The 19,900-nt window shown below is 37.7% G+C and overlaps 1 protein-coding gene across 3 annotated transcripts in view; it reads left to right on the top strand.

Annotated features, from left to right (window-relative positions):
* LOC118573327 (sperm-associated antigen 16 protein-like) overlaps positions 1 to 19,900 on the top strand; it is a 119,546-nt gene that overhangs the window by 78,907 nt on the left and 20,739 nt on the right. The window contains exon 10 of one of the 3 annotated variants that reach the window (XM_036173629.1): positions 4,197 to 4,919. The exons of 1 other annotated variant lie outside the window; for it this stretch is intronic. In XM_036173629.1, coding sequence (XP_036029522.1) covers positions 4,197 to 4,427 — 231 coding nt within the window. In that variant the 3' untranslated portion in view covers positions 4,428 to 4,919. Of the gene's footprint in view, positions 1 to 3,289; positions 3,406 to 4,196; positions 4,920 to 19,900 lie in introns of those variants that run through there. One more of the 3 variants, XM_036173631.1, reaches the window with a different exon arrangement.

Raw genomic sequence — 19,900 nt, forward strand, 5'->3', positions numbered from 1 at the left:
ACGTGTAACTGTGCATCATGAAAAAATGCAAGTAATAGAATATTGTAAATGTAGTCTGTTGTAACTTGTCTTTTTAGTTTATTGTTTTGTTTCTGAGCCTCTTCCACAATGTGCATGGCTGTAATTCAATTCACATTTAGTTTTCTGTCTTATTATTCATAAGGTTCATGCTGTCTCCAAATTCTTAATCTAATAGCTAGGACTACCATAAATATTACTCAGTACATGTCACTGGACATTCATAGAAGAGCTTTTACGGGAAATTAACCTAGGTATGGAATTGGGAGAAGGATTTAATTAGACAACATTATTCTTCCAGACCAGTTGGACATATTTGCAAACTTATGTGTAGAATTCTTCCTTGTGTACAACTTTTCCAACACTTGATATTTCCAGGGTTCTTAATTTTTGTCAGACTAATGAGTAAAATATATTACCACATTGTGCATTAATTTTCATTTTTCTGGTTATTAAATGGAACATGTACTTTTTACTATAGGCAATTTATATTTTAGCTACTGTGAAATAACATTTCATATTTTTTTCCATTTTACTCTGAAATTGTTGATCTTTGAAACATAATTCCTCTGAGATTCATCCAAGCTGCTGTATGGCTCATTAATTTGTTCATTTTTATTGCTGAGTAGTTGTTAATTTGCCTTATAAAAAGTAAATAAATTCACCAATGAACTCGTTTGTACCTCAAGATTTCTTTTTTGGGAATACATAAGTTACTAATGTAATTTCTTTAATCATCTTGTGGTGTTATCTGTATTATTTCTCTTTAGATGAGTTCTGGCTGTTTGTGTCATCTGGGATTATCCTGTTTCGTCTCAGCTGTTTATCTTACAGTCACAAAGTCATTAGCATCATCTTACTGTTCTTCTAATGATGGCAGGGTCTGTTGTGATGTCCTCTGTTCCATTCCTGTGATTGTCAGCTCCTCTCCTGTGCCATTGTTCATCTTGCTACATAGGTGCCGATCAGTTTTACCGATTCTTTTTAAAGAATTAGAATTGTGATTCAATAAACTCTAATATTGTTTTCCCGTTTGCAATGTCACTATTTTCTGCTTTTATTCTTATCTTATTATGGCTTTATTTTGAATTTGTTGTGCTCTTCTTTACTTGCTTTTTTTTGAGGAAAGAACTCATACTATCAATTGAACTATTTTATAGTCTATAATTCAGGCAACAATGTGCTGTGCATTCCCTCAGCATTGCTTAGCTTAATCTCATGTTTCAGTGTGTTGTGTTTGCATTTTCTATCAATTATATATTTTTCTTCTTACAATTTCCTTTGAATTTTCCTTTTTGTCTCATAGATTACTTTAACAGTGTTCTGCTTAAATCTGTTTAGAGGTTTTCTCCATTTCTTATTTAAAAGTTTTTCAGAAAATATTATGTTTATCTTTCCATCACACAATCCAAGATCCTCTTCACCTCCCTACACACCCAACTTTACGTTCTTTCTTTCTTCCTTTCAAAAAAAAAAATCCCCAGAAAAAATCAAGACAAAGAAAAAATAAGACAAAATGGTCAAAACAAAATAAAATGAAACAAAAAGTCCGCAGAAAAACCATGGAGTTCCTCTTGTGTTGGCCAAATTCTCTTGGGCAAGGGCCTGCCCTGGAGTGTGGTTGATACTCCATTGGTAAAGACTGAATTTCCCTTTGCCAGCAAATGTCAGTTGCAGATAGCTTCTAGGTTAGAAGTGGGACCCTGTGTCCACTTCCTCCTCTCAGTGCTGTGAGCCCCTTCTGGTTTAAATCTGTGCAGGTCTTATCCAAGTTGCCACAGTCTTTGTGAGTTCATATGTACATTACTCTTGTTGTGTCTGGGAGACACAATTTCCTCAAAGTCATCCAAAACCTCTGGCTCTTACAATCTTGACAAAACCATTGCCCAACTAGAAGTTTTACTCCCACTAACTTTCCTGGTGCCCTGAAGGCACTCTGCCAGCTATAGGAGGAGGAAGGTAATCATCACTATTATCTGGGTACAAACTCCGCAATCTGCAACAGTGACAATCTGCCTACAAGATAAACTGTTGCAGTAGTGGTACAAATGAAATGGAGGTAGTCAACCACTTTCTAGTTGGATTTAAGGACCACTCCATGGAATGAAACCCATACTTGACATTGCCGAAGTGTCCCAGATTCTGAGACTAGCTAGTTCTGGCACCTGGGGAAAACCTACTACTATTCTACTAAAGGAGCACAGCAATAAAATGAATCCTGATGATATATTGCTCTTCCCATAGAGCAGTGCTCCCCTTACTCCTCCTCAGGGAAGCTTTTCCTTGAAGTAGATGATAATTAACATAGAAATTCACAACTGGAATCTGTGAAGTAAGTGAGAGGCTTTAGATCACTCAGTCCCTCACTATACTCCTCCTCTGAAGGTTCAAGGATCAATGTGAAAGAAGAGACAGAAAGATTTTAGATATTTTCTTACTATCTTGTTTTGAAGTTCTGGCGGGGGATTGAAGCTACTCATATACTCATGACTGACCATGAGTCCTCCTGTATGGCCAGGTCCTGCTCAGCTGACTGCAGTTTCAGGTGAGATGCTTAGGGAGTGATGAGGGAGGAAGGGATATCCACCTAGCCAACCAGTTTAGCCAAGTCAACCCTGGCAATCATTAGGGAGATAACTGTCACACCAGATTGCCCTCAAACCGTAGATTTTCTGTGAGATTCCTAGCTAAAATTGCCTAGATTATCCTAGGATCTGAGAGCACATTATCTTGTGTTTTGTCAAGAGTCAGGCCTGATTCACCTTCTTTGCTTTCCATGGTTAGGAATGTTAAAATGTGCCCCCACTATGCTATTTCTCCAGTGCTGGCATCAACAGTCATCTTACCATTCTGTTTATTTCTTGTAGCTTCCTGTAGTGTTGTCTCTTCAATCATTTCTAGAGTTTGTGTTTCTCCTTGGAGTAGAATAGGAGGAGAAGATGTCCCCCAACCCCATTTCTGTGGGTAGCATATCTCTTAATACAATTGAGGACTTTCTATATTTAATTACCTTTCTATACTTATTTTATGATATTGTAATATAGAATGTGGTAGAAATGTACTTTATCTTTATATGTACAGCATAATTTATTAGATGGTGTTTTTCACAGTGACTTTTAGTATATCTTTGCCATTTAGCTAGTATCAAAATGAGTTACTATTTTATTTCTGTAACAAATACCCAAGGAAATCAATAAAGTTATACTTTGTTTTAGAGTTTCAGAGAGTTCACCTCCTGGCCAGCTTGTCCTACTGATTCTGTTCTGTTTAGAGGGACAGCATCATGTCAAGAGGATGTGGTAGAGCACAGCTGCTCACCTCCTGCAGCCAGAGAGCCAAAAAAAGACAGAGGTGCACAGAAAAGACACAGCTCTGAAGGACACAATCACAGGGCCTCACTTTGGCTGACTCGGTCCACCTCTGAAATTTCCTGTCATCCCAGAAAACATCACCAAGATATGATGTATCCATAGATAGACCATTGACTAGGTCAGAGTTTTCATGTCCCATCAGGTTGCAAGGATTGGATCTCACAGGCAAACACCAAGCCTTCAAAAATGAACATTTTGGATAACTTATATCCAAATTTTACTATCACATATACATATTTTTCTTTCCGGACTTTCCATTGATGATTTTTTTTACTTCTTTGTCAATATTAAGCTTTGTATTTATTATACTATGTATATTACATAGATTATATTTGTATATTATAATATGATGTTATTATATTAACTATATTAATATTATATAATATATCATTCTCCCATATTTAATGTTTGGTTGTATCTCAGAATCTTTCAATCTTATTTTTCTTCTTCAGTGGTATTTTTTAATCTATTCTTATACATTTATTTTTCTATATATAATTTGAAAATGTTTGCCAAATTCCTTAAATTGTTTATTTTTTCATGACTTTTATAGAAAATGTGTCTGATTGATTCATCAATGAGAAGGTTTCCACCTCTAATATTACGTCTTTTAATGCTTTAATTTCTGTGGTTAATTGCCTCATTTTGTCTTGATTTTCTTTCAGTGTCCTACATTAACCTTTAAAACATTTTCTACATGCAGATCTTTTACTTGTTTGTGTGAAATGTAATTTTAAGTATTTTATATTTTTGCTGTTGTAAATGATCTTTTAAAAATTAATGACATGTTTCTTTCTTGGCTTTAAGGCCTCCTTCAACAGAATCCAAGATTGTGCTAATACAGTCAGTACAAGACCATCGCTTTGCCCAACTCCATGCCTCTGTCAGCAGGAGTGGAGAGGAACCTCTCAAACTTGGAATAAGACCACACCTCAGCAGGGCTCCATTAGCAAAAGACAGCAGAGTACAGGGACACCCAGAATAAGACCACCCAAGTCATCTTGTCTCTATCAGCCTGCGTCAAGTGGAAGATTCTGAGCAATACATCTTCCTTGGCTTTCCTTCCTTCATCCTGTCTTTTTATCATTACCCTTGCTCTTCTTCTTTGTTCTTTCTGGACTTCTGAAGGAGCCCAAGATTCCCAGCTCATCATTTACTGTCAGAACTTTAATCTCACCGTATCACCCTTTCTGACCAATCAGTCTCTATTTCCCTAACTCCTGAAACTGTAGTACTCAATGGACTCCAGTTGAGTTTTCTTGTTCTGCTGTAGTGCCCCCTCTGTCCTGTGCTGCTGGAAATCATCTAGTTGCTCCTAGTCAGAGCTGTCAGCCAGTGGAGTCCTAGCAAGTGGTTAGCAGTCAGTTCTTTAAAGAGAGGCATGGGGTGGGCATGACAGTGTTAGAAATACAGTTCAGCAGTTGAAGCTACAATCTAACTCTACTGATTTGAGTTGGAAACTGGTGCTCACACTCAGGCTCTTGAGGCAGCTCCAGCACACCATGTCTGAAAGCACCATTAGAAGTGAGTTCCAGGAAAGGCGCAAAGCTACACAGAGAAACCCTGTCTCAAAAAAAAAAAAAAACAAAAAAAACCAAAAACAAAACAAAACAAAACAAAACAAAACACAAAAAAACAAAACAAAACAAAACCATAAAACAAACAAACAAAAAAGAAGTGTTTATTTTCTCTGTACTCAGTCAGTGCACAGGACCTTAGCTTCCCTTTGTTGCTCCAGCCCTGGCCCTTCCCTGTTTCTTGACTGTTCCTTTCTTTGAATCCCATTTTGATCAGATTATCCCACTCATAATAATTGTTTATTACAGGCACACATTTTCTGGTGACTTTTTTTTTTATAAATGGAAAACTATGACACCCTGAGACATTGACATTTTCTTTATGATTCCTACCCGACACTTAATGATTTAAACGTTCTCATGGATAATGCTTCCAACACCTTGGACTTTGAACTTCTTGACATTTGTCCCCTGAGACAACACCATCATCATTTGCAGTCACTCATTCTCACAGACATTTCTTAGGCCTTGTTGCTGTTCAGAAATGACTCTTAATTTCATATACTGTTTGTGCCTCACTCGTGAACCCTGCATATAAGTCAGCATTCAGTTTTTATATGTCTTTTGTCACTCACTTCCTGTGTGACAGGGATTTGAGTTCCACTGACACATCCTGACTGTAATTTACGTTATCGGGGACCATCTCTTCTCTGAACTCCGATTTTAAGTACTCAACAGCCCACATGACTGCTGACCAGATACCAGTTTCCTGCCTCAGTTGTCTCCATTTCCTTTTCCACATTTGTTAAAGGAATGCACCCTTCCCACTCCTTAGCCAAAACCCCTCTGCACTTATCCTGAGGTGTCTATCTGTTTGTCTCCCCTCACTTTTAATATGAAAAAATTATTTTGTTATGCTCTTGAAAATTACCTTTCTTTTTATTTTTTGGGAGCTGAGGATCGAGCCCAGGGCCTTGCACTTGCTAGGCAAGCACTCTACCACTGGGCTAAATCCCCAACACTGAAAATTATCTTTCTTTTCGTGCCACCAGCACTGTTTCCCTTCTTCCTCCATCCTCCCCTATGTCCAGCCCTCACTCCAGCTCTTGCTCGTGTGTATGTGTCCTTCACCTGCAACTAAGATTGTTATAGAAACCTCCTAACTAGTCTCTGCTTTGCCCTTATTTTCCTATAAACACAGTAGCTAGAGCCATAATTTCAAAAGGGTCAACTGATAACATTACTTTGCTGAAATATTTTCAGTGGCCTTCTACTTTATTTCACAGGGAATTCCAAGCATGATTACTTCTGAGGCTTTCTGCCTTCCCACCTCTTCTCCTCTCTTCCCTGTTCTCCTGCTACATACTGCATCCACAGTCTCACCTTCCATGAGTTTTTAGAACACTGTAGATATACTCCTGTCCTGTGACATTTGCATTTGAGGCTTTGTTTGTGTTGTTCACTTGGATATCTTAAGGTCTCATGCCCTTATCTCCAGTTAACCCAATTCCCTTTAATTTTCTTCTGTAACTACACAATCTAATTATATTTAGTTATTGTTTATTTTTAAGACAGGGTCTCATTATGATGTAGCTCTGCCTAGTCTTAAACACAAAATCATCCTGCCTTAGCCTCCTCAGCACTGAGATTTGAGTTCATACCATCACTCCTGGCCCAGTCTAAACCATAATTCGCTTGCTTATTCCTGGATACTTTTTGCCTCTCTTTCCCACTCTATTTTCCCTTATGTGTCCTTACCTGTCGATATACTGTGCTGATCAATTTATTCCTCATGATTCTTGTCACTGAAATGTCAGTGCCCTAAGAGCAAGAAAGTGCAGCTTTTTATTCAGTCCTGTGATGTTTCCAGTCTCACAGACACATCTGGAAAATAGTTGTCACAGTTTTGCTCATCTTCATGAGTGCATAAATTCTGAGACATTTTCTTAGCAGTAATTGATCTGAAATAGTTACCTTTTAAATTTTATTTTTCATATGGTTTGTAGTTTGGTGGAACTTCCTACTAAGTCATGATATCATCTGTGAATAATGATAATTTTCCTCAGCTATAACTGGAAATTTTTGTTTTTCTTATGATTGAATATTGCTTAGAAGCTCCAGAAACTTATTATATATGTAAATAGGCATTCTCATCCTGTTAATGTAGAAAGGGATGCTTCTGATGTTGCACCATAAGAAATATTTGTTGGTTTGGGTAGACAGGATTTATTGAGTTTTTATTTGTGTGCTTCACCATGAATGTCTAACTTTTTAATAATATACTGATGGAAATTTGTAAATCATGCTTAAAGTGTTAAGATTTTATTTCATCCTGGATATTGTGTCTTCTGGGTCTGAGATGATTTTTCTTATTAATATTTCAGTGTGGTAAATGCAATTGTAGATTTTTCTAAATAAATGATCTTTTCCATTTCTAGAATAAAACTAACCTGTTCCTTGTGTGTGATTGGTTTGTGTAGTGCTGGATATCACTATAATTGTTATAACTTGCCTCATTTCTATTAGGAAGGTCATTTCTATACTGTAAGATTAGTCTTGAGCTTCCTAAAATTGTTATCCTTTGCAATTTTGAATTAACCGAATTATATCTTTAAATATCCTTTAGAAAAGTTTTAATACCACAAGAGACCTTTATTTTAAACGTACAGTAGAAATTTCAGTAGAACTAATTGGAAACTGTACTTAGAAGATTTTACATTGCCACTTATGGCTCTTTTTTTAATATAATAAACTGTTGAGTTAGTTATTCTTGGATCAACTCTGGAAAGCTATAAAGTAACAAGTTCACATTAATATGAACATGTTGTCAACTTTTTGAATTTACCAGTTTCTGTCATCTGTTCAGTAGCCAGTGACCCGCTGTCACAGCTTTCCTTGCTGGTGAGCTGTTAACTTGCAGCCTTCTTCTCCAGGCTCTGAGGGCGTCCTCATTCCCCAGCCATGCTCCCTGTTCTGTGGTGACTTGACTGGTTCTGAATGTTGTCACTACTCTGTGCTTCTGGTGTTTATTTCCTGTTATTTACAGTCTTTGAGTTCATTCTGTTCCTTATAGCTAATTTTGACCCACTCTTTTATATTATTATAAAGTCCCTTCTAAATACTTTTATTTAATTTTTCCATACAATGCATTTAGTCATATTCTTTGCCCTCTCCTAACTCCTACCATAGACATCCTATACATTTAGCTTCATTCTCTCTCTCTCTCTCTCTCTCTCTCTTCCTCAACCTAGTATATGATCCCAAATGTGTATGCTCAAGAATACATGCGTTTCATCATTTAGGGGTACAGTTTTATATGTATATAATACACTTGATTCTTATATCTCATTCTTATCTATGACATAGACCAATGCAAGATCAAGACAGACAAAATCCCATCATGGAGGAAGGGAGGTAAGCAATGCTGAGAGTAGGCCAGAGTACAAACAGGATGAACTTGTGACATGAAATAGGAAGAATCTTCCCATGTTCTCACCAATATGTATTATCATTACCTGTAGGATAGATGAAAATCCTTGGGGTTAAACTCAAATCTTAGGCTTGGCAGCAAGTGCCCTTAACTGCTGAACCATTTCCCTTGCCAGGTTCTCATTTTTTAACAGTGTGTGTGTGTGTGAGTGTGTGTGTGTGTGTGTGTGTGTGTGTGTGTGTAAGCCAGAGGTCAATATTTAGAGTCTTTGATTACGTCCATTTTATCTTTTGAGATATGTTCTCTCAATAACCTGGTGCTAACCCATTACCTAGATTGGCTAGTGAGTGAGCTCCAAAATCCTCTTGTCCACCCCACATCCCCCTCTAACACAAGGTTACAGATGTGCCCAACAGTACTAGGCTTTTATGCGGAGCTGAGTATCTGAACTCATACATGCTGAGCAAACACTTTACCCACTGAGGCTTTTCTGCAGTTCCCAGAGTTTTCCTTTAATAAATCATCTGTGTTATTTGTTTATTTTCTTAGGAATTTAATTAATATTCTCATTCCACCTAGACAGGATTTCTCTGTGTAGCCTTTGCTGTCCTGGAACATACTTTGTAGACCAGGCTGGCCTCAAACTCAAAGAGATTCATCTGCCTCTGCCTCCCAAGTGCTGGGATTAAAGGCATGTGCTACTATCACCTGGCTTTAGTAAGTTTTCTTTATTGAATATGGCATGAAGTTTCTGTCTTCCAGGTAATTTTATAAATAACGTTGACAGTTGCAATTGTTTTTACATTGGTTTATGATAATTTTTAACATAAATGTATAAAATTTTATTTTGTCATCATTTTCATAGCTTACTGATTTTCCTCTAGAATTTCTGTGATTTTATATATTACATTTACTTTATCTTAGATTTATTTGTTATAATTGCTATAAAATATTACAATCCATCTATTTTCTCTAGTGGGTAAGAGATGGTGAGGTTGGGGATTTAGCTCAGTGATAGAGCGCTTGCCTAGCAAGCGCAAGGCCCTGGGTTCTATCCTAAGCTCTGAAAAACAAAAAACAAAAACAAAAACAAAACAACAACAAAAAGAAATGGTTCATTTTCCCAGTATATGCAGATCTGAGAAAACCTATAGTGAATGCAGAGAAAACATACTTCTAAACTTCCCACAGTGTATTATCATCTCTAATTAGTTACAGTTATGATGGTGTCTTTTCTATGCTACCAATTTTAAAAGGTCATAACCTATTTCTTATTTTTTAAAATAATTTGCTTCTTAAGGTACCAAAGTATTTAAATGAATAGAATTCAATACTGATTTTGAAATGAATGTCACTGGATTTGTGAATGTAATGACAGAGCTTATGTGTAATCCTGTATGTTCCAGCTCTCTGTGTAATCCTGTGTTAACTCCATGGATTGTTCTCATGATGTGCCAGCTCTCTGTGTATCCTGTGTTAACTGTGGATAGTTCCCATGATGTGCCAGCTCTCTGTGTAAACCTGTGTTAACTCCATGGATTGTTCCCATCATGTACCAGCTCTCTGTGTAAACCTGTGTTAACTCCATGGATTGTTCCCTTGATGTGCCAGCTCTCTGTGTATCCTGTGTTAACTGTGGATAGTTCCCATCATGTACCAGCTCTCATGATCATAATCTGACATTATTTGCTTTATCATCATTTATTTGGAAAAGTTTGTTTAGCAAAATAGTTTGATAGCAAATAGTTATCATTAACATAGACAGAGAAAATTTAATTGCAGTTTGTGCATGCAAATTTAATTTAAGAAATAGTGCATCTTGCATTCTTGATGGTAATATTGAGAAAAATATTTCAAAGTGGAATATAAAGTCTTGTGTCCTATGTGGTTAAAGATATCATTGGAAGCTGAATGAGGAAACTAAAGAGAAGAATTTAATGATAATGGCTATTATTATTATTTTTGCTTATTTGGGCATCTTCATCCATATAGAGCTCACTATAATTTAATATAATGTTTATTACATCTAAAAAGGACTAATATAATTATTTTACATTTTGCCAGTTGTTCATTTAAAGAGTCTGAATTTACTTGACTGTATAAAATAATCTATTTTAATGTGCTTCATCAAATGGCATAGAATTAAATGTTTGGAGCAACCTCTAAGGTGTGTAGAGACTCAACTTTCTGGCTCTGTAATCTCAGACAGGAACTTGGCTGTGATCTTGTGATAAGCCGATTCTTAGTGAGCCTTCTTTCCCCAGTATAATTTTCCCTATTGCATCCTCTATGTCTTTAATTTCCATGTAATAATTAATTTAGATGGATAAGGATGAGCTGAAGCCATTCTCAAGTCAGCAGCCAGTTATAGTCAAAAGTACTTTGGGCTTAGAGTTGGAACCCTGTTGTAGAATATTATTTTCAGGTGTGTTACTTTTGTTTATATTGTATTTGTTTAATTCTGTGAAGCTTTGTTACTGTGCTTGTCTAAAACACCTGATGGTCTAATAAAGAACTGGCCAACAGCAAGGCAAGAGAAAGGAAAGGTGGGGCTAGCAGGCAGAGAGGATACATAGAAGGAGAAGTCTGGGAGGAGGAGAAGTAGCCGGAGGAGTGCTGTGGGATGTTCAAATATGTCAAATGTGTTGCTCTGATTGGTTAAAATAAAACACTGATTGGCCAGTAGCCAGGCAGGAAGTATAGGTGGGAAAGACCTGCCATGACAAGTGAGATGTAAGGTACTGGTAAGCCACAAGCCACGTGGCAACTAATAGACTAATAGAAATGGGTTAATTTAAGATATAAGAACTAGATAGCAAGAAGCCTGCCATGGCCATATAGTTTGTAAGCAATATAAGTTTCTGTGTGTTTACTTGGTTGGGTCTGAGCATCTATGGGCCTGGCAGGTGAGAGAGATTTGTCTTGACTGTGGGCCAGGCAGGAAAAATATAGCTACAGAAGAGGAGGAGGAGGAGGAGGAGGAGGAGGAGGAGGAGGAGGAGGAGGAGGAGGAGGAGGAGGAAGAGGAGGAGGACGACTCCAGAGGCCAGCCACCAGCTACACAGAAAACCACAGAGTAGTAGTAAGATTTTCAGAAGTCAGAGAATGAGAAAAGTCCAGAGGCAAAAGGTAGACAGGATAAGTTAAAGTTAAGAAAAACTGGTTAGAAACTTAGCCAAGCTGAAGGCTGGGCATTCATAATTAAGAATAAGCCTCTGTGTGTGATTTATTTGGAAGCTGGGTGGAAGGCTCCCCAAAGGAAAAAAGAGTAAAAACAAACAACAACATAGAACCCCAAGTTTCAGCCTAGTGGCACTTCATTAGCAGCTTGAGGCTGAGCAAGCCTGTGTGTAAGTTTTCTGCACTCCCTTTCTTCACTGATGAGGAGTATATACACAGAAATAAGGTGATTAGACATTATCACTAGGGTTTCCAAAATGGAGCTAGTGAGTAAAAACATCAGTCCACTGGTTTCTGGAAATATTGAGGACAGTGTGGGTTACACAAAAGCCTAGTGTTGCTTTCTTCCAAAACAAGTTAGATTTATTTGCTTTTCATATGAAAAGCAATGGAGATCTTAGATGCTTAGAAAAAAATGTGAATTATCTCATAATAAATATATATAATGACACAAGTAAAATTTCTCTGACTGATTATACTGTTGGGTTGTTTTACTCCCCCCAGTGCTAAAATCCCCTTTGATGTCCTACCTATTCAAGTAGCTCATTTGTTGAAGAGCAGAAATACTAATTTTCTTATTTCATGACTCACACACTATGAGGTAGTTATCTAGTAAATTTTGGATGCCTCCATAAACTGGGTTTCACTTTAAAATATGTGGTTTATGGGGATGGAGAAATGGCTCAGTGGTAACAGAAACTCCTGTTCTTGCAGAGGACCCAGGTTCAATTCTCCACATCTACATGGCGGCTCACAACTGTCCATTATTCCAGTTCCAGAGTACCAGAAGCCCTTTTCTGACCTCATCAGGCACCAAACAGACATGTGATGCACAGACATTCATACAAACAAAACACTCATACACATAAAATTAGTAAAAAACATGTAGTTTAGTAATTGCAAATATTTATCTGAGTTTTTGTCATTTATTCCAAGTACTGTTTAATTCCTTTATAAAATATCAGTAAGTTTCTTTTTATGGAACCATTTTTAATAATCATTAATAATAATAGTACATATGGGTTAAAAAGTTTACTTTTCTGAATTTCCAGTCTTTTTATTTTCAGTATAGGCTGTAGTAATTTGTAAATCACTCACATGAGAAACTTCAGTGGAAAAATATTGTAGTGAAAACTTGAAGTTAAAGTTACATTCCCTATGCATTATTTCTTATGAAATTTGGGATCATGTGCAAATTATTTTCTCTGACCTTCAGTGTTCTCATGTATAAATTACAAATGGTAATACCCATTGAAAGCCTTTATGAGAATTAAGTAACAAAATTGTGCAGCTATTCACTTTGGTACTCAGCACGTGGCAAGCATTTGTGTTATTATTACTAATCAAATCTGCATCTTTCATTTGCTTTTGGAAAGCATCTTCTCTTATCAACTTCTGTAAGTTTTGTTCTCACTGAAGTAGAAGTTTTCTTCCACAAATCCTGCTGTTATAAGGGGGTCACAGGATCCCCGTGAATGCACCCCCACATCTCTGTATCACAGATCTTGACTTGTTCTGTGCCATTGCAGTTTACTAACACTTCAGTTCACAATCACACCCCAAGATTCTGTCTTGCCTGTTCACAGAAGCTTGGAGGCTGGAGTTAGGTAAATCTCAGTTTACTTTACTTTGATAGCAAAGCTATCACCAGTTTATATTATCCCTATCTCTGTTTCTTTTTGTGTGAGAATAAAAAAGTGTGCAGGGCCCTTTCACTAGTGAATGCAGCCCCTGGTCTAGGCCCTTTTGTGTCTTTTATCCCCAGCTCTTTTAGTCACATGGACTTTTGTTGTGTATAATTTTAGATAAATATAAAATTATCCTGTATGCCTTTAATCTTTCTCATCTGGAGTTGCTAACTCCAAATCTTCAGATGCAGTTACACACCCTGGAGTAAACACAGGGCAGGACAGGAAAGGGACCAAGGGTGGAAGGTGGGGAACTAGAGAGGGGACAGCAGGATCCAAGTGGTACCAAGTGGGAAATGGGAAAATGTGAAGAGGTCTCCAACAGGTCAATACCAGGAGAAGACAGGCAACAAATAAAACCAAGGTTGTTTGAAAAGGTGTCGTTTTAATTACTTTTTAATTCATTTAAACTAACTGAATGCACAGTATTTTGTCCATCCACACAGGATTTTGTACATCGAGGTACAATAGTTTTATATAATATTTCACTTAATTTAGATTTCTACTGAGGTGATGTCTTGTTCCCATAGATTACTGCATCTCTCAACCCTCCTCAGAGTAGCTTATAGTTTCAGTAGATGGCAATTAACACAGAGACTCACAAGTCAACAAGGGGTAGAGAATAAGAGACCGAGGTAGCTCAGCCCTAAAAGAGATATCTATATCACATTCCCTCTTCTCAGGGCTCAGGGATTATTGCAGAAGAAGGGGCAGGAAGAATGTAAGAGGCAGAGTGGGTGGGGGACTACAAGGAAATTGTTTTCTAGTATAGTGGTTACACATTGGCACTCAAAGTGGCTGTGACAAAACCTGTAAATCCAAGCCTCACAGAGTCCTTCCATGGACCAGTGGGGAGATGAGCAGGAACTCCTCTCCCTACCTGGGGAGGAACTGGCAGCTGATGGCTGCTGGGAGAGGGTGTTCTTTAGAAGTGCAGTCTTTGGTGAACTGACCACATTCCCTCCAGTGGAAGGCAACACATCCCAGAACATGTGGGCAACACAAGTTGGACTTAATGGGTTCAAAAGCCAAAAGAAGACACAAAGTTGGGTGGATAAGGAAGGGTAGTTAGATCTGGAAGGAGTTGGGAAAGGGGGTAAATATGACCAAAACACACTGTAAGAATATTTCAAAGAACTAATAAAATTAGCTAAATGTTTATATTTATTGAAATATGTGGATATAAATATATCCACTTATCACTTAAACATTAGTTTATATTAGGTGCAATTTTATTTTATTTTAATCAATAATTTCGAGTAATAGATTGTTTTTAAAAATGAAAGCACTTCAACTCTTCATATTTAAGAATTTGCTTGATAAATCTGAAGGATATTTTCCCTTCTGCTGTTGAATGTGTGGGTGGATGGAGCACTGTAAAAAAAAAAATCCATTAAAGTTCCCAACATTAAAAACTTGAAGCAAAATGGATGTGATCTATGATTATGTCTATAGCTATAATTGAATTATGGTTTAATTAGGCATAGGCAGTATACATTTTACCCAGTTACCTTTTATTGAGTTTATGCGACATCTAATCATTTCTTTGGTCAGTTGAGAGAAGACTCTAGGTGAATAATTTTCCACATTGTGAGGCATAATGAGATAATGCGAATATTATGTTATTATACAGGATAGAAATGGGAATGAAAAGAATTTCAATGTGAAACACACCTTTTGTTTTGGTAGTTTGAACACCTGCACTTTATCCTGAATTCTCAGATAATTTCTCCAGGGCCAAGGTTTCCTGACTGTCTCTATGTAATTAATTCCTAGTATTACAATTTCAGTTGACACATTTCCTTGAAATACAGGTTATGTTCAGCCAATTCTTAATTCCCTTCATATTAGATGTCTTAGCTTTCATGTTATATGTCTCAAAAGTATCTACAACTCAGCACAGCCAAGTATGACCTCATACTGTCACTTATCCCTGGCTTGGTAACTGTCAGTTCTGCACATCATTCATCTGACGGGCAAGCCAGAAACTCAAGGCTCTTTAGAAAACTCTCTTTTCAAGCTTTTCTCTTGACTCCAGTTTATCACTTATACATTAATCAGTTTTAGGTTTCTTTCCTTTTTCTTCTCACTAGGGTACCCACGACTTTCCATCTGTCTGCTCTAGCTGTAGGGAATCACTGTCTTTTCCTGGATATATGTAACTACATCATTCTTCCCCAACATTTACTCATGGAAGCAGAATGACCTTCAAACAAAACTCATTCTGGGTCACATCTTTAGTAGTTTCCAACCTCTGTAATGATAGGCACAAAGGTGTTAACATCCTAAGCAGGAACCCTGGCCCTAGCCATTGCTTACTGTATCATATCCCTTTCTCCCATTCTGCTACATCTCGCCCTTATCCTGACTGGGCTTTTGTACAACCCCTAAGATAGCTTAAAATCCCCTGCTTTTAAAGGATGTGGTTTTCATAAACAGGAACAATGGAATTTGTTCTCCATATAATCATGTGTCCATAACAAGACATACTAATACAAATGTTAGAATTTGAGTTTTCTTTAGCAGCAATTATTGAATTGATTTTGAAGGCTCTCTCATTCCCATGTGTCTTTTGGATATCCGCACAAGTCTCATTTCTTCAGGAAACCTTCCCTTGGCTGTTGATTACATCTCAGGAGCTTCTGTTGTTCCTCTTATCTCTCAGAAACTAGATCCCTGTTTCCTGACTTCTCATTGCCTTTAAAATTTTTTTTTTTTTAAATAAAAGTGTCTTTCTCCCCACTTTGCAGTTTCCGAGAGAGCAGAACCACTGTCACTTCTGGCTCAGAGCTGTGTCTCCAGCCTCTCACACTGTCTGGCTCATGATGAGAAGTGATTTTTAAGTGGATGACTATAAAGAGCTACTAAGTGAGAGAATGGGATTTGACATCATAGTTGACCCTGAAACCACTGTTGTGCAGTGACAGTATTTTAGTATCCTGCAGTATGAAATTGCTGCACTGAGTGGTCGGTCACTGCTTGTCTTGGAATCCTTACCTTTTCTAGTGTAATCAGTTACTTATGTTTTCATGATTCCAAACATTAATGAATTGGGGCATCATGGCAAGGGAGGCAGTTGAGTGCCTATGGAAACTTCTGGAGGATGAGATTCTTATAGGTAGACAGTGGCTATCTGCCTTTATGATCTGGCCTTGAGGGTCCACGGGGCCTGAACAAAGACCCGAGTGCTGTGTTTGAGTGCCTATGTACACAGGCAGGCAGTGTAGTAAGAACTAAAGGCTCCTCTCTGACGGAACTGCCAAGGGGTGTCATCAAATTGGGAGGGTCAGAGATGCAGGACGGGTTCTCTTGGCAGAGTATAAGTACACCAGGGATATGAACGTACAATTACATAGGAGATTTTCTGTTTGCATCTTAGAAGAAAGCAAAGGACACTTGGTATTAGAAAATGAGTTTCTTGACTGCTGACAAAATGTAAGACTCACCCTCATTATTTGTCTTCGGCCTCTCTTTGCCTCTTCTCTTTTATTTCTCTGCCCTTGTATCTTTCTACCTCTCTATTTCTCTGACCATGTTGTGACACAGAATCCTTACTACAATTTTAGTCATATATGGAGAATGTGTAATCACACCCCTCCAGTGAAATTGAAGTCAGGACTATATCATTTCTAGGCTATTTTATGAAATTAGTTATTTTATGAAATTAGTCTACATTTCACTACAAAATCCTAATTGAAACCACTACAGTCTTATTGTTTTCTCTGGAATTTGATGTATATATTGCTATTCTAGTCTACAGGAAAGTATCATGATTCTATTCTTCTTATATTTGGTTGGCTGTTTAAAAGTGTGATTTTTATACATTTATAAGACAATAAAATTTAAGTTGACATCTTCTTTGGAGTCACCTTGGGAAAATGACACTTAAATTAATCATAGGCTAAATAACTTTTATATCTCTATACTAAATAAAAACTTCTGAGAACTAAATGCACGTGCCTATCAGAGAGGAATTATGATGCTTGAGAGCGATTCCCCATGTAGCAGGAGGCTGCCATAAATCCCAGCTGGGCTTCAAGGCTCACTGTATTCAGTAGGTAGTGCTATTTCTTTTCATAAATTTAACTAAAGGGGTCAGTACTGGCTTTATAGTCACCCATAGTCACCCTGTAATGCACAGTCAGTCCTAGAAATGGAGCCTTGTGGTTCTACATGTCATTATATAAGGACAGATCCTTGTCAGGCACCTTTTTTCTAGGAAGCTTGATGTACAGGAAGCTACCTGGCTAGAGATCAAGTTGCCTTTCTTCTCCACCCTTGCCTGCAGATATCGCAGAGAGCATCACAGTGGAATGAAGCAATATTTTGGCAAATGTGATAAATGTGATTAGCTGATTTTGACCATATGCGTAGTATTTGCATTCATTAAAATTCAGGTATTCATGAATTATTCCTGACTAATCTTTGATGTTGTTATGGATTCAAATACTTGTGTGGATTCTTGGTGAAAAAAAATAGGGTTTCAGTCAGAAACTCTGGAAAGTGTTGCAAATATAGACCTTTAAAGGCATAAAACTTACATGTACATAGTATTATAGTTGGTCACAATAAATCAGTAAATGTATTTTTAAAGCTACTAAAATCTTTAACATGTCTTTTCATTCTGTAGTGCAAAAATGAATGATGTCTTCAGCCATTCTCTTATAGAACTCACCACATAGTGGTTGAATTAGAAAAATAAAGTTCTTATGGAGTTCTGTACCTAAACATATAAATCATAATGCTATTTTTTGCCACTTCTATCTCAGAGGAGAGTGTGGACTGTATTTCAAAAATGAAATATATACAACAAATTGACTGTGTGACAGCTATGTATTGACCAAATAGTCATTTATGGAGCGCCTATTATTTCTAATGTTCCATGCTGAAGAGAGAGAAATGAATAATATATTGTTTTGCTGATAGCTCACAGTTGAGGTGGGCTAGGTGATGACGTAACTACAGTGTTCTGCATAACACACAGTTCCTTACTAGCATGGTTGACATAAGGAGAGGGGAGTGGCTTAAGATGGGATTTTATTTAAGGATGAAGTGGAAGATGGTAGTCATCAGATCGAGTCATTTCCAAAGAAGGAATCTTAGCTGTCTCAGAAGTGTAAACTTTACTCTGCACAGTAGAGTCATCTGACAGAGTGCGTAGAAAAAAAGATAAGGGACTATTTCTGACTTCCCACTTTGTAATTTTTACGAGTGATTCATTTAATAGACGTATTTAAAGGCTGCGGTAATGTCATGTGGGAAACAATGGCAAAGCAACGAGACAGGAACAAGAAGAACGCTGAGGGAGGAAACAGACTTCACAGGTCTAGTTTCAGAGTTACCAGAAGGTGGCTGAGTACCGCTGATCTTGACTATGATGTGAAAAGTGGAATTTAAGTCAAAGTTAAAACAAAAAACGTAGGCTACATGAGGGTAGGGTGTTCATGCTCTTTTTTTTTTTTTTTGCTTCAATAATGTTTAGAAGTAACAAATGCAGAGATTTCCTCAGTCCCTAGTCTGTATCAAACTGATGTACTGTTTGATCCGGGAAGTCATCTTCGGGTCTATTTCTGGCTTTGGGGACGAGCTAACTTTCCTCCTTCCCTCCTTCCCTCCCTCCTTCCCTTCCTTCCTCTCTTCCTTCTTTCTTCCCTCCCTCCCTTTCCCCCTATTGCTGTTGTTATTTCCCTGTCTGTCACTTTTGAGCTCATAGATCAGTCTGTATTATTCTGTATGGGATGCTGCTGTGGTCTATCCTCAGTCAATGATCATCTACCTCCTCTTTTCCTGGGTGTCTATTTTATTAACCTCAAAGCTTTGGTTTTTAACAGTGTTGGCCTCTTCTCCCAGTTGGCCAAGGGGGAGCGTGAAGGCTCGAGCTACGATTCAAATGCGGCTCAACCGCCCGTGTTCTTTCTGGGTGTTAACTATGACACCATGAGTGTGGCCAAGTGTCGCCAATGGTTTTAAGGCCTTGTGGAAGAGCCTGAACTCAGCAGTCTGGGTTCTGTCTGCGCATACTCCGACTTCGTGCCTTTCCAGAGGCCCACTTTCTATACGACGAGGTAAAATTTACCAGGACAGGGCTCCCATGTTACTAACCTTCTTTGGAGGGCGCGCTAGTACCAGGACTTCTTGGCAAGCCTCTTCCTCCAGCTGCTAGTTGCCATACAAACAGAACAAACAACAGCAAATGCCCCGCTCTCCCCTGTGGCTCTCTCCTGTGGCCCTCCCCCAACATATGGATCACATAGAGATGAAGATTTGTGCAAAGAAGAATGTTTAGTGCTAGGCAATGGGGTACCAGTAGGGTATGAAGATAGGCAAAAAGCTACAGGAATACATGTAGACTAAGAGAAGGAAGTAATGAACTGAAAAAGTATGATGTTTACTGTGCACATATGCAAATAGTATAATTATGTTGTGCCACTAAACTAAGTGGCGATGCCTAAACAGCCAGAGCAATTGTTCATCAATAGGAGATCATCTTCCATTATTGATGTAATGAAAGAAATACTTTAAAACAGATTTTGATTAATTTTTTCTTTTATTGAAAATAGATGTTCTTCTCACATACCATATCCTGATTACAGTTTCCCCTCCCTCTAATTCTCCTCTAATCGACCCCCTTTCTGTCATTAGAATGAAACAAATTTCTACGGTATAATACTAAAATAATATATAACAAGATAAAAC

This window comes from Onychomys torridus, chromosome 23 (assembly GCF_903995425.1).
Source record: "Onychomys torridus chromosome 23, mOncTor1.1, whole genome shotgun sequence".
Lineage (NCBI taxonomy): Eukaryota > Metazoa > Chordata > Mammalia > Rodentia > Cricetidae > Onychomys > Onychomys torridus.